We start from the raw sequence: 25849 nt of genomic DNA, 5'->3' as shown, positions 1-25849 counted from the left end.
TCATGATTCTTACTTGCCACACCCATAGCTCTGCTTCTTTTGTGTCTGGCAGCATATTTGCTTCAATCTTTTCTATGCTTTTCTTAACTGAGATTGGCTTTAACTTGAATTTTGTGGCAGACTTCATTGTCTTTTCAACTCCTGTCTTCTCTATGTTCTTTTTCTTCACAGGAACATAAAACATGGCTGAGTCAAGGACCTCATGGGCTGTCATTTAACTATGAACTCTGCTTTCCATCTGCCTTTATTTCAATTTGAGCTGCAAAATTATGAATTGTATTTTAACTTTTCTCCCTATTACTTATGCAGCCAGGTCTGCATTTTGTCTGTGTCGAAAATTCTTAAAATACCTAGTTTAGGATTGTCTGATATGTGTGTATAATTGGAGTACATAACACATAAATTGGTATTCTGAGAAATCCTGCTGGAGGAAAAGCAAGTACTAAAGGAGTGCCATGGGGAGTTAATGGTAACATAGACCAGGGCAGAAAGTAACATTCTTGTGTATCCTTTCTAAGAATAAGTAGTTGAGTACTGCACTACTTGAGTACCTGCGATAGTGTCTCACACCATTCTTTACAGAAAAAGAAAAGAAATTTTATTCCTAATTATGATGTCACTGATTTAGTTATAAGACTCAGAATATTATTTTGAAGTAGCTGGCAGATAACTAAATCTGAATTTTATTTTAATATGATTTTAATAATTAATGTAGCAATCAATAGAGTATACTTTCACAGAGATGATTGATTGAAGTATCCTTTAATTGCAGCCTTTAATTAGAATTGATGGCTCACCACCCTAGCTCTTGTCTATTATATTAATAATTACAAAATTGATTTACTTCCATTTTAATTTTGACCCACTGGGGAGCTATATGGCTCAAATTCACATCCTTGCAAATGAAGGTGACTTGCTGACAGTGATGATATAGCATTGCCTCTTGTTTATATGTGTAAAAATATATGCAAGTAAACTATACTTGTTAGTGTAATTCTGTTTAATCATGTCCTATCCAATTATTTATTTTAGGTGGAGTAAAGGAGCAGTGGCAGTTACTGGGGCTGTTTTGCTTCTATATTTGCCATTTTGTTGTTATGCTAAATACTTCTTAGTCAAAGACAATGACAGTGGAGCTTTGTAGTGGTAGTTGCAAAAATGCCTGGTGGTTGATATGAAAAGGCTTAAGATATTAACATTATCAAATATGGTTTGTTGGGTTTTTTTCTTCAAGCTCTCTGTGCGTATTCTTTTTTTTTCTTTATTAGGCCATTCATCTTAAAGATTGAATGAATTTTAGATGGCAGCTCATTTTTTTTACTTATAAAATACTTTTAGAGGTGTGTAGGTATCTATACATATTTATATAAAAATATCTTCCTTCCCCATGGACAAAGGAAAGCCTTACATTCATCCTTTTTATTTTTGATTGCCCTACTTTCTTTTCCACATCCATTTGCTTTAATAAACCTCCGAGATCTAAAGAATATAGTGTTCTTTTTCTGACGCTGAAAAAAAACCCAAAAAACCATCTGAATCCTTTGTGGTGGATTTGCAGCAAACTGTAGTTCACTCTATTTTTTTTCATGCCCTCCAGGTGACCTGTTAGATGACATACTGTAGTATTGATTAGCAAATTTAGTGTTATCTTGCATACTGTAAGAACTACTGTAAGCACAAAAGTTAGTTCTGAATCCTTGCTGTCTTAGGCAAGTGATGTCTGTGGGTATACCAGAACATGATTAGAATACAGTTGAACTTTATAGTAAAAATATCTCTTGTCTTGTGTGTTAAAAAGATACAGAACAAATACATTTCTCAAAAGAAAAGCTGAGCTCATTGGCATTCTTTTTTAAATTCAAAAGGCTTATCCTGCTGGATTCCCTGAGGGTTACCTTTTTTTATCTTGGCTGTTCAGCCGTACTACTGCTTAGAACATATACCGTAAGCATTTGAATAGCAATTGACTTAGAAGACATTCTTGAGTAATGTGTGGAGAAATCTTGATTATTTCAACCTAGATGTGTATGTTTGTGCGTAGACCCAGTGAGCAGAGGAAGATCTCTTTTGGTTACTTTTTGATTGGTTATTACTTTGGAGATCTGAGATGCACATTTCCTAGGAGCTTTTTGTGGCATGCATTGTAGGCAGATATGCATTAGATAGTTGAGCAAGATTCAAATTCGTGCTCAGGAGCAATGATCTCTAATCTTCACTAGCACATGAAATTTCTGCATGTTACAATTTCTTGCCAAGTCCTTCAATCTGATAGTAGTTAGGTGATGTTTGACAATTTCTCAAATGAGCATCAGCACTGTAGTCATCCACATGCTAGTGGCTGCATCAGAGAAGTGTCTTGAAGGGGTTTCCTTTAGAAGATTTGACTTAGAGTCAACTTGGAAAGAAATGCAATGCTAACAGGACACGATAAAATAAAATTTAGTAGGGAAAAGAAAGTTTACATCACTGTGCCAGAATTCTGGAGCAGACTGACTTGTATAAATCAGTCTGCAGGATATATGACTTATAAAGTTTGTCATGTTAACATTAATAAAACTAAAATAGCAGTTTTTCAGAGTTTATATACATGTGCTTCTACATACCAGTTAAGTCAGGAGAGCACAAAGTTGAAGCACAAAATGCAAGCTTAGATTTCCTTTTGGATACATGCCATACAAAATAGTTTTTAATAATGTGAGCAATACCTGCCTGCAAGTAATACAACAAAATATTGTGTCTTGCTAAAATTTTATTGAAGTACATCATCTTTAATTAACTTTATTCTGAATTGTGTGTGCCAGAGGTTGTGACATAACAAATAAGGAAATACAACTCTTAGAGGTATCCAGCACCTAATGCCATCTTCATACTTGTAAATCTCCTTTTATGCTGCCTCTATTTTACTTAGCTGATAGCCAGAAAGCAGTTCTCCTGGTGATTGCTCCTCACTGTAAATAAATGTAGAGCAAAAAACTAGGTGGCTTTTCTGTCTTATTTCTCTCTGATTTTCACCACTACTGTGGAGAGCTTCTAAAGGGTAGAAAAAGGAGAGGTTCATGAGAAACAGACAAAAGAATGGAAATTCCTTGTATCCCCTACTTAAAAAATTTTCACCTACCTGAGCTGTGGCCTCCACAGCAACCCGAATTATATAGTTTTAGACATTCCACTGTTAAGATACCATTTTTCTTAACCAACAGCTTACGCCACACTCTTTTCTAGTCTTTTCACATTTATTTGCATTTTACACCTGTCTGGTGCTACTGAAGGAAGTCCCCAGGGTGTCTGCAAGGAAAAGGTGAAACTGCATTTGAAACGAGCCTCTGTCTGCTTTGGAAAACTTTAAACCATTTACTCTTAGTTCCTTGAGGATTATTGCTGCAGAGTTTCATGTGACTGGCTTGATCTGTAGGGAAAGGAAACTAGAGCTACTTCTTTGTAGGAAGATCACAAAACCTGGGCGATTATGTCTTTTGGGAGTCTTGCCCTGCTTTAGGAAACACTGCCTTCCAGGGGTAATTTTTTTAATGAAGAGTTTCGCTGGGGAAAGGAGGAGGAATGAAAGAGAAAAGTAGGTTTCTTGTCTTACAGCTTTTGGGCATTTGTAAAGGACTAATATCTTGTTGATCCTTATACTGTCCATTGGAGAAGAAACTTTAGTATGGCTGTACTCAGGACAAAATATTAGGTAGCTACTAGGAATTAAACAATACAGCTGCTACACACATAAGGAAACTTCCTCTTATTACCAAGAAAGAGCGCCATGGTAATGTGATCCTATTTCTGTCATCCATCTGAAAATCCTACTTTCATTGGTATCACTTGATCACCCTGACAATGCCCTGCGAGCGAGCTTGCCAAGCTTTCTAAGGTCTTGCCTAACACAGCAGAGTTTTGGACTTTAGCTGCAGGAATTCAGCCTTGGCACAATTTCAGAGAGTTTCTGGACTCTGCCATGACCAGCCTTTTGCACCCTGGATACTGTTCTAGTCCTATAAAATAGAGTATCCTATTTAAAAAAATAACTTGTAGCACAGGTATGCAGCTGTCCCGTCATATCAGTAAAAAAAATACATTTCGTATGTTGATATCTGTAGATGTCAACAGAGATGAGATCTGTAGATTTCATATGTTGATAAAATTTGCTTTGTTTATAGCCTTATTGGAAGACATTTCTATAATACCAGTAAGTAACACTACTTCATAATTCTGGTTTGATTCACTGATAGAAGAACTTTCATTTAAATAAATTCTGCTAGCAGTGTTGAGTTGCACCTGAGCCAATGCAGAATAAAATTTATAGTGCCAACCTCGAAAGACTCTTAACTGGGTCATGGTTGATGATATATTCTAATTATGTATGTGAGGAGCAAACATTACAATAATAATCAAATACTGATACTTAATCTGCAATGCTAACCTGGTGCAAGCTCAGGTGGAATGCTATGTAAAATCGGTTTGGTTTGATTTTAAACTTGGAAGAAAGTTAATGAGTAAAAATATTTCTAATAAAAAATAGCAATGATTCTGTTATAATTTAATCATTTTAAAAGTTCAGGAAAGTGGTTTTTCAAATTTAATCTTATAACTTCTGTAGCTGTGATGATTGCTTATAAATGAACAGCTGCATCTTCATTGCCACAGGCTTAAATTAAAGTCCCAAAGTCCCATAGGTTTTGAATTCCATAGCACGTTAGCAAGAAACCTACAAATATAGAAAGGCTCATGTTCTAAGACTGAGCACAATCCATGTAATATTCATGATTAGCAAAGCAAACAAAATACAGCCTTATACCAAATCATGCATTGAAAACCACTGTAGAAATTAAAAAGTACAAAATAACAAGGCTTACCATAATCAACAGAATAATATGATATATTTTAAGCGTATTTTTTCATTTAAAAATTTAAATTTTAGATGAAAACGTACTCCTTTACCTCATTTGTATTTCTCACAATTTAGTAATTCAAGTTAAAATAGCTCCCATTGTTTAAGCTGTTGCTTTTTTTCTCTTTTTTGTTCAATTTGGTATTGACTTATAAACTTCATGTTACTTTTTTCCTTCGTACGTGTATAAACACCTTGGTTAGTCCTTGCTACTTTTTTTTTCATCATTTCAATCATTTAATCATATCTGTAACCTTACAGTCTGCGGTATGTTTTCTTAGGAGTGGTACAAACAGCAGTGAAAAATGCAGTGATTGGGGGGAATGATCATGGTCTCGTAATCTTTCATCTCAGAATATAGCTGTCATGAATGTAATTCATAGTGATCTTGGTATCAGAATGTAAGTGTCATGGCACTCAAAAAATTCCTCCATGTATTTTGAGCAGGAAATGCAAATTCAATGCATGGTAATCAGAAAATCTTCAATTTTTTATAGAAGTAAAATCCATTTTCTACACTTGACACAGTAGTTTAGTCACCCAGTATTCATTTACTAGACAAAAAGTTCAACTCGGAAGCTAGCCTGAAGGAGGAATTAGAAAGAGTTGCAAGAGTCCCGTTAGACACTTGGTTTGTTTTATAAACATGTTTCTAAGGGCACCATTTGTGACTATAAGAAAGGTTTATACATTTAATTGAAGGGCAAAGTTCAAAATGTTCTAGTCCTAGTTTATCAAAAACATACAAAAAGCCTAAATACACAAACGCATAATAGTTGAATTTTGATTTTTTATTAGTATATGCATATACCATTGCTTCTTAATAGATCACTGTTTAAGAGAATTTTGAGCAAGACACAGTACTTATTTGATCAGCCTCAGCGTTACCTCACCTAATGTTTCTGTGAAACAATACTGAACCCTTTACTAACATGATCCACATTTGACAAAGAGGTGATCATCTCTCAGATCATTACATTCTTACATGCTTTGTAAAGATAAGCATCTGTGGATCGGAGAATGATGCTATGAAGGCCTCCACTAAAGGAAGGCATCAGCTTATGCCTGTATTTGCTGTCCCCAGAAGATCAACAGCTCTGGGAAAAGCTTCATTCAGAGCCTGCACCTTCTTACGTTAGTCACAAAGATGCAAATTTGTAGGGAAATAGGCTTTATTAATTCCAGCTTAATGAAATTACTTGGATATTTTTGATGTTATTTTTGTCATGATTCTGATCTTGCTTTTTCTCAGGAGTGGGGATAAAAAAAAAAGACCATTTTGTATCATCCAGGAGTAAACAATCCATGGATTTAGACTGGTTGTCTGTGAGAAGATTAAGAAATCTAATTCGGTTAGAAAGTTCTTTTTCAAATGGGCAAAAACGATTTCCTTGACTTAAAGCAAAATCTCATGGATGATCAAAGAATAGGGATTGTACTGCATCTGTTTTTTCCGATTTTAGGATATATTAGTCTGTTATTAAGTAATTATACACCTTTTAAAATTCTCCTTGTTTATTTAGTGCTAAAATAAATTTCAGAATGAATAGGAATGTCACTCCTATTTCAGACTGTTTTATTGATTTTGCGGAGAGAAACTTAAAATTAGATTTGGAGGAAAGCAGGTAGATTTTAAAACCTGACATAATTCTGATATACTTGGTCAATAACAGCATTGGGAACAGTCCCCTTACAGCCTCTAAGCTGTGAAAACAGAGGATATGCTGTTATTACTGAAGCTTTGTTCAGTTAGTGACTTGTCCTGAGTAGGTACAAATTAAAGTTTCAGAAAAGAATATTACTGTGTATAGCTGTGAAACATGGTCTAAATCAATACAAGATGTCAGTGGACAGTTTTCACTTTGTTTATGCTGTTTCTGTCCATGATTAGATATTTACTACAATTTTTTATTTCTAGACTAGAATAAATACTTCTTGCTAGTCTTTTGCCTTAAAGTAGTACAGAATTCTTCATTTATAATTGTTTGTAGTTGAATCTGTTTCACTTTAGAGAGCTATTTTTTAATGTACTTTGCATGTACCTGCTCCCAGAAACATGTGCTAGACATATTTCAAATACCTATGTCAAAAAAGGCATAAAACATGGATATGCTTATATACAATCAATTCTCTGATTAAAAAATTTTGATTGAAAAAGTTGAGTAGTATTTGTTTTGAGGGGTAATTATTTTGACTATGTCTGGGTCAAAATGATCAAAATGTATTACTGACTAGTAGGCATTCTACCTGTGTAAATTATTTGAATGGTGCCAGTTCTTCTCTTGCCTTTTCGTCAACTTTTGCTGTTCCCAATCGATTATCCTGTTAGACATAATTTATCTCAACCTATACTCGAAGTAGCTTATCTCCTTTGATGTTAAGCAGTGTTAGTTAAGAGTTATTAAAAGTTTCAACTGCCAGTGCTTTGGATGTACAAATTTTAAAATGAATCTTCCCATTCAATTTATTTCAATACAACACTTTTCACATTGTGAAAATTTCACTTTGTTTAGCTAGTCTTTTCTCTGTTTACTAACACTTCAAATGTGTTATTGGAAATGCACCTTGTTAGCATTTAAATAACATTCCCAACCTTAGCAAGCAATCATACTGCACCTTTTCCACACATTAGCATTTTGTAGGTCCTCTCTCCAAAATCCAAAGATACATTTTATTTTGCCAAAAAAGGATGTGAGCAAATGGCTAATGAATAGTGAACTATGAAATCTTAAAGACTCCACAAGTAATTAAGTTTTGAGGGCAAGAAAAAGTCATTATCTTTATTGATGGCAGGTGATATTGGGGGAAAAAAGAAGAGGTAGGGGGCTGTTAGGCTGTCCTCTCCTCAGGCATATAAATGCTTTAGAGCATTTTCACACTTACGTTCAGCTTAACATACATTCCTGCCTTAGGTTAGCTTGGCTTGCTAATGCAAGTGCAAAATTATACTTTATCTGGATTGACGATGCCATCTGAATTGGTCACAATAATGTTAAAAAAGCATATCAGAGGACTACTACCCACTCTGATGCTATTGTTTTGGGGGGTAAGAGATCATAAAGTTTGGGGAGTGTAAATGCTCTTTAATAATGCAACTCTTGCTGGTCAGTGTAATCTTGCTGTAGGAGTGCCTGTCCCTAAGGCTCTAAATCCTATGACGGAAAGTGTAGTACCAAGTGGTAGGGGAGGTTTGCAATGGTGTTGGTATTTGTCTCTTCCCTCAGCAGAATTACTGGGCTCCAGCTCCTTTCCTGCAGCAAGGGAGAAGTTCTGCAGTTGGAGAGGAAGAGAGGAGCAGCAGAAGAGCTACTGCACCCTCCCTCCTTCCCATTCCCAACACATGTACCTGCAATACTCTCCTGCTGCTGAAGTAGAGAAGCTATATGAGCATCCCTGGTTTAGTGTTGGGGAAGGAAACAGACTAAAGGTTGTTGAGAGCCAGCCCATTCCTGGTACAGAATTCATACAGGTAGTGCAGAATAGGTACTGTTCTCGAAGTTCACATTCTTCATTTATAATTGTGCTGCCATCCTATAAAGATAAGCTCTCAGGCAAACAGAGAAGGGAGGCAATTTCACGGGTTTTGTATCAGTAGAGTGTCTGATTTTTAGAGATGAACTTGTCTTTTCTCCTTGCCTATTCAGGAGAAGAACTGGTGAGGTTCTTAATTCTGTGAAGTTTGTCTCATGTTACTGCACAGCAAGGCCATGGAGGAGTATCTGAGCATCAGCAACGTACGTAGATTCGTTAGAAATTCCAGCCCACGGGGAGGCTCTCTGGAAGAGTAGCAGTGGAAAAACTGCTGCCTTGGAGTCATCTGAGATGCAGATTCCTCTTTCCCGCTGATTTCTGAGGAGGTTTTCTGAGCATGATGTTCACCTTATGGTTCAACTTGGGGGGAGATTTATTCTTTAGGCAATTATATAGTATTTTTATTTCAGGTGGGTTTGTTTCTTTCGGGTTGGTTTACACAGGTTGCTTGTGCATTTGGGTACACATAACTTTAATTCACATTGTTGTAATACTTTCTTTGCAAAGTGAAGGTAAATGTTTACTCTGCCTTCCAGGGAAAGTTTTCTAAACACAGTGTCAGTGTGTGATTAGATTTGATCATTCTGTTTTAATGTGACATACTATTTTTCATTATCAGCTGCTTAATAACCTGACAGTCTCCATCATAGACAGTACCTTGTATGGATTCATGTTAGAAATTATCATTCTTTTTTGCTTATCGAGATCTATCTGATTTGATATACTGGAAGATTAACAGGTGTCTGCGACGTAAATATAAGCACATTTAAGGATGTTAAAGGATTTCTATGTTAGAACATATGGAAAATCTTAAACCAGGACCTGTCAGAAAAGTATTTCTTTCAGTTTTTAAAAAGGGAGTTACAGGATTTCCATCTTAAAAAGAAAAAAAAAAAGGGGGTGGGGGTGGCACAAAAGAACAAAAACTCAAATAGTCCTAAAATAGTCTTATGAGTTTGATGTAATGCGAGAAAATGTATGACTTTTAAGTCTGTCTAGAAAAATCCAATGTTTTATTTATCCGCTTAAATTTATCTGCTTCATACAGAACAGAAATATGGAGAATGAAACTCAATAATATATTCAGTAGGTTAGTACTATATTCAGTCCAGGTTCTTATGTCACAGTCAGATTTATGTTGGAGACTTATTGTCTATGAAGTTTCAACTACTTCAGTGGCAATACCCATAGATTTAAGGATCTAATAATGATGTTGTGGCTGTTAACATTTTGATTGCATTTATTTCAGATGAATTCTGACACCATTCAGTTTCAAAACAGGAATTCTTGACCCACTCTTCAAAAGCAGGGGAAAAAACCCTGTTCTTCAGCCCTGTTCTTGATCAGTGAAGTTGCATAAGGTAGCTGCCCAGATTTCCTTAAATCCAATAATGTAAACATTGAAATGTGCTAGCATTTTTATAAACGGTAAATTGTGGCATTATTCTTTTGAAGAGTTGAAAATACTTGCAAAATGACCGGCCCATAAAAAAGGCTCCTGTCCGGACCAGCCATAGTACTGGTAGGAGATCTTTTGTTCATCCGATTCTCTTTCTGATGGTGAAAGGGTACAGAAACTAAAGAAAAAGCTAAGGTTCCTAACCCTGTCAGATTTTTTTAATCTTCTGTAGACTTTTTGTAACAGAACATGCAAAAAATGAATTTCAGCAAGATCTTTAGCTTGTTGGTACTGAACTTGCCAAGGCCATTATATCTACCTTGACTATTTTAAAGGTAATTTTGTACAAGAATGAAAATAGTTCAGCAAATATCTGTGAAGCAGGAATGTTTGAGTGCTTAGGAGAAAAGAATATGTAGCTGTGTGATGACTATAAAAATAGAGAAAGAGGAGCTGTCATCCAGTGCAAAAAGTTGTGAAAAAGTTCTATTTAGAAACAGTTCTGCCTACATAACATTTTCTACTCCTTTTTATTGTGAACTTTTATATGACAAAATGTTTGTGAATTTATATAAATCTGCTGGTGGGTGAGAATGATTCTGGCATTTGCTTTTGGAGGGAAATATGTCTTTTTATTGACACTTCAGTTTACCTCTTACTGCATCAAAATCATTTTACATACTGCCTTATTCCTACACCCAGGCAATGCTTTTAATGTTGTTATATAGCATTAATAGTAATTATTATGCCTTTAGGATTAAGAGTAATTCAACATTTATGTTGTAGCTGTCTCTGGAAAACAATATCGTGTTATGTGTGTGTATAGTGAGCCTTTGAGGAGCCTTGTGTCTAGTCTAAGCTAATACTCAAAGCTCCCCGTATCGTTAAGGGTGAGAGCTTCATATCTTTGTGGGATGATTCTATCCAAAGGTAGATGAGGTGCATTCTTCATGGACATCCCTGTCTGTCTTAAACAGCTACCTTGGACTCAATGCATAAATTTTAGGAAGCTAAATTTAGGGGGAGATAAGTGCCATTCATAGGAAAAACAACAGGACATGGTCTAAAAGGGTTACAATCTGGAAGTCAGGAAGGAGCTAGGAAGACAAACAAAAGTAACTGGCATACTGAATGCTTGGGCAGTAGTCACAAACTCTTCCTACCTACTTTCCATATAAACCCTGGACTGGAATTCAACTGCTAGAGAGCAATGGATTTAATTAAACATACAGCAGCTAAAATCTACTATGAGCAGAACATGGATTTGGACTAGCATTTAGAGAAGAAAACAGAAGGAGCAAGATATGAAAAGATGAATGTCTTTGTGTTTGCACACGTGTGTTTGTATGTGCCCATTCTGTATGTGTGTTATAATGACTGCATCAAAATGGAAGCTCATCCTGGTTTTGACATGACAGCATTCTTCCTAATCTGAAAACATAAGGTGTATGCGTCTTTGTCTCTTTCCTTCTATTTCTGGACTGGGATGTAGAATAATTCTTAGGATAAAGTTGCTATAGTGTGTCTCTGTCTCTCTCTACATTTTATCCCTACTTGAAATTACTTTTTTCATCATCATGTTTCCATAATCACTGTCAATGTTTACTTGCCATATATAAAAAAAAACAGATGCAATTACAAATATTTTAATAGAATCTCTAATCTAAACCTTGAGTATAGCTCATTTACCTGAAATTTGGTATTTGCTTCCTTCAAACAGATACATAGTAATGAAGGTATTAGGTGATTTGATTTCTTGAGCAACTGGCCTTATCTAAGAGGATTTTCCAAAGCTTTTCACAGGCTTTTAAACTATGGAACTTGAGAAATATTTTTGAGGAGAAAAACTCCCTTGGTGATTTGAACTGTTGTCACTCTAAATTATAAGATGTATCAGTTCCTACAATTTCTCAAAGTATATTTTACTGTTTAAATGGGTGGGTTTTTTCCTTTGGTAATTGTATGTGTAGGAGGCACTATTAACAAAGGTTCATATTACTATAGCATAGCATAAAAGCTGTAATTGCCAACTGAACATTACTTTGCATGAAAAATATTCTTAAGTGCTTTTGTTGATATAAAAATTCATTCCAGATATCTTGAAAAACACATGTAATTTTTTTCTTTCTATTCCGTGGTCCTCTTCCAAAAAAGTCAGCTTTTCTTTTCCTTCAGCAGATTTCGTCTTGTGGTGGTATTGTGTGTGCTTGGTTTTTAATGATTTTGAAAGCTTTTGCTTCTCAGAGACCTTCATATTTTCATCAAACTTAGGTAGTGGATTTTTATTAACATGTTTATTTATTTAGATGCTTACTGTTCACTGATAGGGGAAAAATAATAACTCTGTGCGACATTCCAGGCACCTTGGTAATCTTAAAAATACATGAATAAGCAAATTATTATATTGCATTATTAGAAAAGTTCTATAAGCACCATAGTGGCAAGCCCATTTCCTTTTTGAAACAGTGTTTATATGAGTCAGAAGCATATTGTTGTCCATCAACCATGTTACCACTGTTAAGAAGAAAAAAATGAAGAGAAAAATTGAAGCAGATTTCTCTATGTTAGCAGAGAACGTCACGTAATTTGGGGACCCTAACTTATCTGATTTTTTCTAACAGATGGAACATTTAAATAGCAATGAATAAATTTAAATATTTTGCATTTTCTTCAAATTCTATGTTTTGTATTCCCATTGGTTTTTTTCATTATTTTGTTCTTGAGGACAGATACCTATAGGAAATGTGTTCACTTTCCAACTTAAGGAAACTGAAGATGAGAAGATGACAGTTAGTTTAGCCTATTGACCAAACAATTTGGGAGGTAGAAGAGAAAATTAGTAGGGGGTTGTTTCCCCAAATACTATTTTGGGGATGTTCTTCTCTGACATACAATTTAATAGCAGCAAAATGTAAAAATTCTTCTTGATCCCTTTCTAACCGCTTTTACAGTTAGATGTAAATATTATGATGGAATCAGATGGGGTTTGATTTTGTTTGTTTAAACAGTAGTTCATTTATTGTAGGTCATTTTACAAATAATATATTAAGACAACCATTTCCCCAAACAAACTGAATAAAAACATAGTGCTTCTGTCCGTGGTTTGAGGTCTTTCTTAGTTCTAGATCTTTTATTTTGCAGAAACATGCTTTCCCAAAGCATAATTAGGCTGTGCTTACTTTCATTGCAGCCCTTTGTCATTGATTTGCACACACACGTTCTCTCTGAGTGTTTCTCATCTAGGTAACACTCCTTCATAAAACCATAACAAGACAAAATCTCTGGCGTTTGCCTTTGATATTTGGGGAAATTTACCAGCTTTTGCAGTGGAATCTACAGGTTTTTTATTAATAACTCTTAAACAAAGCAAAGTAGTTATAATCCTTGTTTCCTGTCTTACACATAACAGTATAATAATAATCAGTAATTCCTCATCTCTCTCTATGTAATTTAATTTTTGGGCAATCATCATCAAATCCTTAGCTGATATCCAACAAAATGGTTTATATTCAAGGGATTGTTTGCTTTGTGAGATGACTCATCATCCCTTCTAAGCCTTTAATAATTATGAGGTTTGGGGTTTTTTTCCTTTTATTTAAATCTTTTTAATTTCCTAGGTTTCTCTCTCACATGAGAGTAATCCGTTTCTTCAGACTCATAACTATGTTAAACCTGGATTCATGTAATTCGCTCTTGTGACCAGAGCACAATGGACTGTAAACTTGAGGTTTTCATGTAACTCTGAGAACTCATACAGTTCATACATTTTGCAGAATTTTTAAACTCTCTTCATTTCAATATCTGAATTCTAGTGAAGGGGTCACTTATTCAATTAAAGTAAAACAAATTGGTATATATGTGGGTATGAATATGTATATGCACATATATGTGCATGGCTATTCATATGCCACACCTAAAAGACGTGTTATCAATATGAGTTCAGCAGTCAGTTTCTTCTGCTAAGGCTAGTAAGGCTTCCTGTGAACACCTGATAAGAAAATATTAGAGAACTGATGTTAGAGGATGCCAAGTTCTCACATGTATTTTTGCAGATTTCAGCAAGTCACGTGCATAGGTGCACGTGCTTGGTAATCATCACATCTGTTAGTGTATTTCAAGAAACTTATTCTAACTTTCTGCTTTTATTAGATGCTTGACTCATGTAAAGTATAATGTAGCTGTAGAAAACATTAATAGTTAGAATTTCAGGACGAGTAATTGCAGATGAAACTTTAAAGAGAACAGTTTATTTCTCTCTGAAAGAAGAATGGAGCTTTAGTGAAGCTAAATGCATCCAACCAGTAATCTTGAAATTTAAAATCAAAGTTAAGGGTGCCCTGGTTTTATAACAAGAGATATCAAGAAGATTCTTACAGGGCGATATTTATTATTTCCTTTCAGTTTCATAGATTCCCTTCAATATTTTCTTCTTTTATTCAGCTAGTTTAATTGCTATTAAAATTGCTATTTTAATTTTTAGTCGGGGAAGGTTAAGTTTTACTCCGTATTTGTGTAAGTTTTCTGTGCAAACAGTTCCAAAATTATTTTGTCTGGATGAAAACCAATGCAGAACATCAATGCTCTAGAATTGCTACCAGTCCTTGTTTCCTCTCTCAGTTTGGGAAGTCTATTAGATCATCAAGCTTTGCTTTGAGAGGGAGCCATCTTTCTGTCTATGATGAATATGGGAACAGGCTCTATATTAAGACCAATTAATTCTCTCTCAAGAAACAAAGATAAAAGGACAGGAGGTAGATAAGGACCAAAGGAGAAAACTGTCTTTTTGAGATTTCTATGACACTTTGCACATATGTGGGACGTTCTTATGTGTTGCATTTAAGGTTGTGTACGTTTTGTCATTTATGACAAAGGTTTTTCATATCTGTTTAAGGCGTTGTGAAATACTGCTAATGCATTTGAATAAAACATTTTTGTTGCCTGACATTCATTTGCTGAGGTTTTATGCAAGTGTAGAGAGGAAACATTATATGCAAGGAAGAGTTTATCTGATTTTCATGTTAAGCACGTTATTGACAATTTTTATATTGCTTGGGAATGGTGTCAAAGTGCAGTCCTATTTTACCAAGAGCTTTTGCAAGATCAGTTTTAGGCTGAAGCAGTTGGTGGTGGTGTTATATAGAATCCCACTCTACAGGCTGTTTGATCATGGGTCACAAAAATAAATGTATAGGATGTTAGGGTTAGTAGACTGCTGTACTGTGAGCTGTCAAATAAAAAGCTTAATGCAAATCAGCTGATGAGAGATTGTAGTGCAGCCTTTCATTTAGTTAAGGTTTTAGCTTTGGCTCCTCTGTCAGGTTTTCCCTTTCAGTGTCAAAGAAATTGGCATGGTACACTGGAAAAATATAAGGAGATTTAATTAGTGGATGAATTGGGATTACCCTGGGCTGGTGATGCATTGTGCTTTTTAGGTTTTCAAATACTTTTTAAGATTGATGTAAAAGCCCGAAGAAAAGTATATAGAGTCATAGAAATTCTGGACAGTCCTTTCTGAAAGGTACAATGCGTTCCCCAAAACATTTCAACTAAGGTTCATAAAATACAGAAGCACGTTTAACATTTAGTGAGTGTTTCTGTGAATACAGTAGAACTCTTACACATTGAATCAGAGTCTTTAAGCAAACACTTAAAAGTTTAATGGTAACCATATATAGATGCATGCCTATTAAGTATAGAAATAAAAACATTGAAAAGTTCACCGTTCTTTATCCTGTTGCATCTTCTAGCATTTATTCTAGTGGATGTTTTAAAAGCTCTATCAGTTGTCTAATAAGTAAATAATAACATTCTCAGAGAAAAAGCTTGTGGTCTGTTGTTTTGAAGTTCTTGATAAAATTAGTGCAATGTGGTTGCCAAGGATATTTGCCAGAAGTAAAGTTTTAGGTAGTTAAAGGAGGTGGAAGGAAAAATGAATGATTAAAATAAAGTTATTGCAAGGTGTTTAGCTTTTAGGCCTAACTTATTAGATTTCAAAACAGGTTTTTATTTACTTACTTTTAAATTGCCTGATGGCTGCTAATGGTTTCATCTTTCCCTCTCCCATGGAACTGCAGAGAAAAAGAGTATTTTATATAATGCCATATCTGTTTTCATATTAAAAAAACTAGGCCCCCAAAAATTCCCCCTAAAAGCTAAACAAAACAAACCAAAAAATGGATTAAGATTTCTTTTTTCTCCATTAGTTTTAAAAATCTGTTTTTGGTGAGCGGTACAGGCAGGCTTTTTTTGTGCAGTTACATTCTGTCTCTTTTATTTGATAAGAAAAAGTTAAAACATACACGTGCAAATTGAATTTTAATTCTGATATAAGAGGAAAGAAACCACATTCTGCTTGCTGAAAAGTAGACCACATATGAATAGTGAGTAATTTACTTGAGTTCCTTAGAAAAAGTAAACGAAATGATTGTAGCGACATCAGCAGCAGCATGTATTTAGATAGTGGTTTTCCTATTTTGCAACCACATGCAAACTTCTGTCATGGACTTCAGTATTATTGAACATACATAAAAATAGTTTTTCTCATTTTTTGAATGTACAGGGATGATGACCATCTACTCTACATTTGGTGGTTTTCTGTGGCAGAATTATTCTTCTCTTGTATGTATTTTATCTCTTCATATGTAAAAGACAATGTACAATACATGACCCTAACTCCAATTTGAATTGTAAATAATTTAAAAAAATAAAATAATTTTATATTGGCTATTTTTGCACAAAAAAAATAACGTAGAGGCACTGATTATTTGGTAATTTGGCTTTCTCTAAGTCAGCTGTTTCAAAAATGAGATCTGTATTTTGAACATATATTTTGGAAATCATATGACAAAAAGTATGCATATAAATGGTTGATCTTTTGTTCACAGAAACGTGAAAAAAGGAGTGGATGCAATTGTTAAACAACTGAAAATGATAAATAGTCTGACAGTTTACTTTAGACACTAATGGAGCATAAAAGCTTTTAAAATGACAGAAATTTCACCAACTTTAGTGATTCATAGGCTTATTTTTGTTATTCAGGTTGGTGATAGAGTTGGCAGTTTTCCTTTTGTGTGACTCTTGTAAATTATTGTACTCTGTAATCTGAATGAAAAGCTTATTAGAGTTGTGTGAAGGAATACGACAACATCACTTCAGAAGATTAAAGCAATTCCCAACTGTACATGTATACAATTTCTCCACACTTTTTTTACTTTTTTTTTGTTGACGTAACCCTTGAAGAAAATGTGCTACTATTGTGATGCACTTTAAAACTGTATCTTACTCTACATGAAATGTGCTTTTGCACAATTGTATTTCTTCATGGAACAGTGATTTCCGTTTACTGCATCCTGGTTTATACGTACTAAAATGTAGTGTGTTTGGTCTGTAGTATGACATAAAGCGTATTTTTATTATATTGCACCTTCTAAAATAACACAGATTGTAGAATACCCTTTAGTCACTTAGTGTCGAGTCTAATGAAATTCCTATTTAACATCGACTGTTTTCCTTTCAAATGTTTTGACAGTAGTCATCCCTGTTAAGTGCTTTCAGTATTAGGCTCCGATAGCTTGTACGTAACCTGATCTGTGTTTTGTTTCACTGTGTTGTCTGCTGACCTAGAGAACACTTGCATTAGCTGTATTGATCAATCCACATCACATCTCATCATTTAGGAGACAATTAATACTGCAGTGTAAAGACTCCCCAGTGCATTTTCTTAGAGCTGGATTGCTTTACACAGAAACCACAGGAGTTGTTTGCAAAAGGGGGAAGAAGCCAAGTAGGAAAAAGAAAAAGCATTAAGAAAGGTTTGTCTAGGAACCAAGTTTCGTTTTCTGTGGTGACTTCCACTTACGTCATTCAAATTCCCTTTTTTGATGGAGTGTTTTGGAAAGAAAAATTAGCTGTATTTTGAAGTTGATTTGTTGAAAAGACACTATAATAGGTCACATAGATATTCTAAAAATCTTGCTCTTGAGAAATACGCATTTGATTGTGATACTCGTATAACTTACTGTTAAGAGTGTAATCATTTTAACTTTATATTTTATCTCAAGGATTATTAACCTGACAGCTTTTGAAATACTGATTAACATGTTTTAATCCTAATTTTAATTATTTTTAAATGATATATTTTAATAGAGAAAAAAATGTTTGTTTCTCATTCTGTCAGTTTTGCTGTAGAGCTTCTTCCATGAAGTTGAATTTCAGTATTGCCTGATACAGTTTCTTAAGAAAAAAGTCTTTGAAAGATTTTAAGTGTACAGGAATACATTAAGTTAATAAGCAGGCAGGGCTCTTAGTGTGCTGTTTCATCTTTAGGTATTGAAATATTTAGTCTTTAGAGATCATCCACAGAAGCAGACAAGAAGCATTTACTAATAAAACCCAATTTTTTCTTGCAGATGACTAAGGTTACTGTACTATTCTCTGTTAAAGACTATGTTGCAGTGTTGTAAGGAGTGTATCTTAAGATGAGTAGATAACAGCAGATATTACTAAAGACATAAAATTGATAGGAAGGGAATTTTAGGGAGGAGGTTACTTACTTCCCTGGTACATTGATCTGTGTATTGTCTGTGATTCTGTGCAGATTGTACAATGGTAGTGAGGCCAACTAACATGTTGTGAACTTCAGAAATCATTGCAAACTTGTTAGTATTTACCACATCATTACCTTGTAATTTTCATTTATTTAGGTAGAGTGAATTAATTTTTCATCAGAAAAGATTCACGTGTGATCATGTCAATAATATTTACTAGGAATACGTCAATGACAAAAATTATATTTATTTTCGTGGTAGTTCCATGGCTCAAATTTGTTACTTTGCTTCCCCCCCCGTAATCCTGAAGCAAAATGTGCACTGGCATTGAATAGAGATATGTTTCTGGCATATCTTTGCATGGCAGTATTATTATGTTTTCAGGAATACACTAATACCATGATAGTTCACGTTGTAATTTTCTTCTGTTAGTAGAACTGTTCTACTGGTATTTGAAGGTAAAAACATAGTGATGAAAAGTCATTAATTTGAGTATGTTGGAAATGTACAGAATGCGTTTGTGGAGGTACTGCATGAAATTTCAAAACAATTTTACTTGCTAGGTTGTCAACTCCTGTTAGATCCTGTTTTTCAAGTCAAAACTGATTTTGTGGAACCTATTTAAGTGGTTTGATGTGTGGAATACAGAATGTGGATTGTTCAGTGCAGTGTCATACTTGTATCCTTAGGATCAATACTGGGGTTTTTATATTCTTTGTCTAGTGAGGATATATCAAGCTATAACCCAATATGTAAAAAAAGCTTTTTTGCTATACAGTAAAGCCATACAAAATCATCTAAAACCACCCTAGTCACAAAAAATAAATGAAGTATTTTAACACAATTCTGCATCCATCTTTGGGCATCCTGGAGGTGTTTTTAATTAAGAAATCAAAGAAATAAGGACTGGTGTGGTTTTTTGTAACAAACAGCACAATTTCATTTTGGAAAAGGGTTATGTGGCAATGTAGGCTTTGTCTAAGCCTTTCTAGAGAATTATAACTAAAGCTACGGTAGTTATTTAATGTTTGTTGGTAATCTGCATAGAATTGCAAATTCTATGAGGACGAGATAAACGTGGCACAGCAGACTGTCTTCCTCCAGACTACAGGGATAGGCAAGTCATTATAAGAGTCAATGAAATTAAAGGTGAGAGTAAGTAATGGTGATATAAGGGAGAGGGAGTGACAGCCAAAAAAAGAAAAAGAATGTGCTTCAGACTGGAGAGGAGAGTTAAGTGAAATGATACAGAGCAGAATAGAAAGGTTAGAACTGAAAACCAGGCAAAAATGAAATGACAAGAAACAGAGGGTTACACTTTGCTGCGGAGTTTGGGAATGAGCAATATGTTCAAGGCTTGTTTTTCTTAAGCATCTGTCCTGTCTTTACAAATTAGTATGGTGGGAAAGTGTCCACTCCTCTGCTTCATTGACACCAAAGGCCTAGTATTCTTACACATAGAATAAATATGTATTTTACCTATCAGACCTATTTGACAAGTGTATAGTATTTTCCCACGACCTTAGAACATGGATGCTTAGAAGGTAGTCGCATGCAGTCTAGATATCCTGCATGAACGGTATTCAGCGTTACTCTAAACAGAAGTTCTTGAGATGTAATTTGTGGGTTATTGACTACTTATTTGGTACAAGCTTTCACAATATCCAATTGCTAAATCACATTAAAGACAGCTTAAACTCCGTGTATTCAGTAAATAATTGCAGTTATTGCAGGGATGTTGTAAGGTAGGAAGGTTATAAAAGACAAAATGGATACTCAAATATATGAGATCAGTTGGCCTTGAAAGGTCTTGCCGTAACAACTTGCAGCTGTTTTAAGAAATGATCTAATAATGTCTACACTAAATGAATGTATTTGCAGTTCAGGTCTTCATTACAAAAGCTTATTCCAAGTGCCTCTATAATACTGGCTATGATGTTCAACCTTGTGTTACCTAAAAGTTGTACAATATTTTAGAATAATCTAGAACTAGGCCAAAATCATTTAAAAGACAGGTATTCTGCACACACTTGCCGTATTTGCTAATATTTCCAACAGAACCTAGTGGGTTTGTTTTTTGTTTTGTTTTTTTTTTTTTCCTTCTAACTCATATTATCCAGATTGGCTTGGAAAGTTATGTGTTTGTAGGATATACACAAATAGGAGTCGTTTAAAACATCTTCAGATCATCAGTATGTTATCTTTTGGAAATCTTTCATTTGTATGTTTATGGAGGTATTGCTAGTTGGTTTTGCAAGGTTGCTTTTGAGTGCCATCTTTGTGGCATAATTGAACCAGTTTGTGGGATCTTGAAGAATCCACTTTATTCAGACCAATTTTTGGTATTTGCAGGTACTACAGAGCGGGTGTGTCTGATCCAGGGAACAGTTGAAGCACTAAATGCAGTTCATGGCTTCATTGCAGAGAAGATTCGAGAAATGCCTCAAAATGTGGCCAAGACAGAGCCTGTCAGCATTCTACAGCCTCAGACCACTGTTAATCCAGACCGCATCAAACAAGTGAGTTTTTGGTTGGGAATAGAGAGTCACAGCAGCTCCTTAGAAGTCTTAAAACTTTAAGGCTGCAAGGGGTCAACGTAACATGTTCTTTAAGAAAATGTTGTTTTACCCGTTAGTAATTTGCTGGTCCTTTTTTTCCTTGTACTTACGTGTTCCATGTTTCTCAGCAGTTCTTTTAGACAGTGTTTTATAAGTTTCAATGCCACGCTCTAAAGTGTTTCTTTCATAAACTTTTCTTTACTGTGTAAGGTGATAATACACTTCTAGGTTTTAGTGAAAGATAGCTGAATTTTAATCTTAAACAATGAACCTCTTTGTAAATCTTTAGCATGACTAAAAATCACAGATTAACTGAATGTTTCCTACTTTTATGTATATAAAATAAAAAGAAAAATGTTAATTGTTTTTTTAGACCCTATATTAGATACTTTAAAATCCTACCTGTAAGAACTTGAAAATATAAAGATAATTTACTTGAGATGTTTTCTACAATTTCATTTTATGTTATTTTTGGCATCTTTTTGCCTGTTTTACACTGACTTCTTTCAAAATCTATGGGCAATGCAAAATATATTTGCAAGGTATTATTGGTCTAGTATTCTTTAGTTCTAGTATTCTTTAGTTCATTACATTTTCCAGAACAATTTTAATTTAAAAAAAAATTGCCCTGTAAGGAGAATGTGAAATGTGTCATACAGGATTTAAAATTATTTTCCATTGTATTGAATAAGAAAAAGATGAAGAAAAGAATGAGTGAACATTAGTAAAATTGTCTTGTGTCTCTATCCTATATAAGATAGATTTTAATTTCTCACTTGTCCTATATGGGAAAAGATTCTTTCGTCCTTCTACACTAGCAAGATTCAGTGTCCTATAAAGTAATTTGGTAACTGTATGCAATTACCTTACTTGTATATAGTGACATATGCAGAATGCTTATATGAAGGTGTGTTTGAACAGGATGAGTTTGGAACGATCAGACTGCTTTAGATGGATGGAACTGTGCATAAGCCATTGTATATGATCTCTAATATTTACTACTATATGATTTTTTTTCTGTATATGTGATACTTTTACGAAAAAAATACTCTAGAAAATTTATCAGCAAATACTAAAAAGAAAAGCCCCAATTTTATAGGATTAGTTTCTCAATTATTAGACATGAAAATGATTATGGTTGAGAAAGAGAGAAAAAGCTGAAGAGATCTGTATTTTGAATGGCTTTTCTGCTCATAAAATGTTAGATTTTATGCCAGTACTTCTTAACCCAATGGGAAATGAGTGTTCTCTATTACAATGAAGTGTTTTTCCCCTTTGCAATGAAATTAAGCTAATTTTAGGTAAGTCAGTAAGATCCTGAGAAACTAGATTACAGAGCAGTTTAGTGACATGCCTAAATACTTCCTGTCTTGTATCTGAAGTTGATATAGCTTGTCCAAAATACTTCTCCAGAAAACTTATATGTAAAGTTGTTGAGGTTTTTTTTTGATTTGTTGGGGGGTTTGGGGGGTTTTTTTTGGGTTTTGTTTTGGTTTTTTTTTTAGTTTGGTTTGAGGTTCGTTTTTTTTTAAAATGCAATTCCATGTTTGGAATGTTGAATTAAATTCTGGAGGGATGGATTAGTGAACAGAGCTGCTGCTAGTGAAGTTAAGACACAGACTAAATACAATGTATAACTTAAGACTGTTATTTAGTGACTGGCTCTACATCTTAAAATTTTAATACATTACCTGTATACATACAGGTACATAATAATGTGACTGCAAATATTTGGAGATATGCATGCATGTATGTCAAGCAGTTTTAACCACAACGAATTGTTTAACTTCTCTTTTAATGAAGCAACATCTATTCATGATAAATTCATACACTATAAATATTGACTCAATAAATCTAAAATCCATTATTTTTACCAAGAAGTGAAATTGTTAGCTTAGCTCTTAGACAGAGTTTGCAGTGAAGTAATCTATCCTCCAATGTCTGAATATCCTATATCTTAATGAAAGATATAATACCTCTATTTAAGAAATTAAAAGGATAATATTTTATAACAGGTAATCGTGATCTAGAACTCCAGTGTTGCTATTTTTTTTTTTTTAATAGACAGGTCACGTTTTTATTAAAATGATCAGGGTAATGTATAATGTAAGTCATTTTGAACTTGGCAAAAAATATGAATTACAATTTCTTCTTTTACACAAGCTTTTACATGGTTCTTCCTGTCTCAGAGTATTACCGAAGAACTTTGGCACCCAAAGTATTACGTTGCAGATTGAAGAAAGTAGACTTAGCATTTGAGATCGAGAGTTGATTTGAAATAATAAATTTTACCTTCATTAGGAACTTTGAAGATATTTCTGTTGGTTTCCTAGCTGTTTCTATCAAAAAGCAAAGGTAGTTTTCTCCCCATGAATGAAGATACCTATAGTTGCAGCCTTGCAATGCCACCCATGTCTATAAGAGCATGCAGCTCTATTTCTCTATTGTCATTTATTTGTCCTGGGCTGTTTTACTGACACTCACCTCAGAGAAGCGAGCTAAGAAAGGGAATATCTTCTGGCTGCAGTTTCAATGAAGAAAGACAGTAGGTAAGCCGTTTGCTGACTGCTTGAGTTTCAGCACTTTCTATCTTTAGGAAAGGCATGGGTATACAGGGAGGGTGAGTCTGGCCTGGCATTTCTCCTTACTAATGGAAGCCACTATCCAAACATTCTGGTCTCTCTAACTTCAGCTTTTTCAGCTTCAGAAGATTTGCAAACGAGTCTATCTGGTTCTTTTTGAGCTTTCTCCACTGCATTTTTCCACATCTCCTAATCCTATGGACTTATCAGTAGATACCAGGTAGTTGTCTCCTCCAAGCAGGTCTGATAGATATTTAATTGCCAAATGCTTGCATCTTTTATCTTTATGTAACATAGGTAATCTCTTCATAGATGTCAGTCAACTGCTGTTTCTAGGTATCATTTGACAATAACCAACTGATTCCTGTGCCCTTTTACTTCGTAGAAACTGCTATGACCATCTAACCTCCCTTTTCTCTCTCTATTAGTTGAAGTGTCACACTAACTCTTTCAGACCATATTGTAACCCAGGGGAACAGAATACAGTATTCATAAAGTGATCAGGAGGCTGAGCTGTTTTGGCTTTGTAATTAGCATACGAAGCTTTAAATTTCACCTCTAAATTAATAGCAGCTCCTATGAACAATGGAAAAGGCTGCATAATGTAGTCTTATCACATCACCTTCTTCAGAAACTATTGCAGCTTCTTTGTATGCTAGTTGAATTTTCCTTCCAGCTTTCAGTTGTTTTACAGGTAGCAGGTGTTGTAGCAGCCTGTCTGAGAAGCACATGGAATCAGAGATGGCCATTGCAGAACTGTGCATTATATGGAAGGAAAGATGTGTGATCTTATAGCTAACTCTGCTTTAAACAGGAGTTTGCACTGTTTGGCCTTCTGAGATCCCTTCCAACCTGAATCATTCTTTGATTCTATGAAATGTTTAGCTATCAAAGCATGGACAAAGGTTTTAGAATATCTTCCTTGAAAATCTAGAGTAAAACTTTCACATATAGAACTTCCAATTAATGTTTTCATTGGAGCCAGTTTCATTTCAGCTTTTTCAGTAGGTAATTAACCTTTCATGAGTCTTTAACTTTGGTTTGTTAATCACAGTCCCAGACATTGTATTCAAAATCTGCAAAACTGAATGTCTGAACTCAGATTTGTAAATTCATATTCTTCTAGTGAAAATGACTACTTTTACTTCAGAAATGCTGATCAAAAAAAAATTGAAACGTTCATCATTTTTAAATAAAAAGTTTTACTTTGAAGTGCTTAAATAGAATCTGACTTCAAGAATACAAATCTGAAAATATTGGCTTAAATGGAGGATTTTTTTTTTTAAAATACAAGATATGAGTTCTTCAGACTATAAAGACTCGATAGACTTCATAGAGTCTTAGAATGGTTTAGGTTAGAAGGGACCTTAAAGATCATCTAGTTCCAACCCCCCTGCTATGGACAGGGACACCTTCCACTAGAGCAGGTTGCTCAAAGCCCTGTCCAGCCTGGCCTTGAACACTTCCAGGGATGGGACATCCACAACCTGTTCCAGTGTCTCACCACCCTCACAGTAAAGAATTTCTTCCTAGTATCTAATCTAAATCTACCTTCTGTCAGTTTAAAACTGTTACCCCTTGTCCTATCACTACACTCCCTCATAAAGAGACCCTCCCCATCTTTCCTGTAGGCTCCCTTTAAGTACTGGAAGGCTGCTATAAGGTCTCCCCAGAGCCTTCTCTTCTCCAGGCTAAACAACGCCAACTCTTTCAGCCTGTCTTCATAGGAGAGGGGCTCCAGCCCTCTGATCATCTCTGTGGCCCTCCTCTGGACCTGCTCGAGCAGGTCCATGTCTTTCTTATGTTGGGGGCCCCAGAGCTGAATGCAGTACTCCAGGTGGGGGGCCTCACAAGAGCGGAGTAGAGGGGGAGAATCACCTCCCTCGACCTGCTGGTCACGCTTCTTTTGATGCAGCCCAGGATATGATTGGCTTTCTGGGCTGCTCAGTTTTTCATCCACCAACACCCCCAAATCCTTCCTTCCTTAAGAAACCTTCATTGGTTTCTTAAAATGCCTCTCCCTTCTGATGAGCCTTTCTTCTTTTTATCATCCATTTAAGGCAACAGTCTGTCACCTAGATGAACCTTACTAAACTCCATAATATGAGAAAATAACTCTACATTTTTAATTTGAGGTAAATAATAATAAGTAGTTTTGTAGATCACTGTGTCTCTTCATCTAGTCAAGAATTTCTCATAAAGTTTTCTCACTTTTGAACTTAGGTGAAGAATTGCACCAGTTACCATTCTGCAATGAAAAATAAGATATGCAGGTCCGTTTACAAGTTGTGAGGGGGAAAAAAAAAAAATGCCATTATTTACTAGAGAGACAGTTCTATACATTA

General features: G+C 34.9%; 1 protein-coding gene across 2 annotated transcripts in view; it reads left to right on the top strand.

Moving 5' to 3' along the window:
* NOVA1 (NOVA alternative splicing regulator 1) overlaps positions 1–25849 on the top strand; it is a 156414-nt gene that overhangs the window by 95577 nt on the left and 34988 nt on the right. For both annotated transcript variants that reach the window (XM_050898147.1, XM_050898146.1), the window contains exon 3: positions 20717–20883. In XM_050898147.1, coding sequence (XP_050754104.1) covers positions 20717–20883 — 167 coding nt within the window. The remainder of the gene's footprint in view (positions 1–20716; positions 20884–25849) is intronic.

The sequence above is a fragment of the Gymnogyps californianus genome, chromosome 5, assembly GCF_018139145.2.
Source record: "Gymnogyps californianus isolate 813 chromosome 5, ASM1813914v2, whole genome shotgun sequence".
Taxonomy (NCBI): Eukaryota; Metazoa; Chordata; class Aves; order Accipitriformes; family Cathartidae; genus Gymnogyps; species Gymnogyps californianus.
Note: the sequence above shows the minus strand (reverse complement) of the source record. Positions and strands in the feature narration are given on the sequence as shown.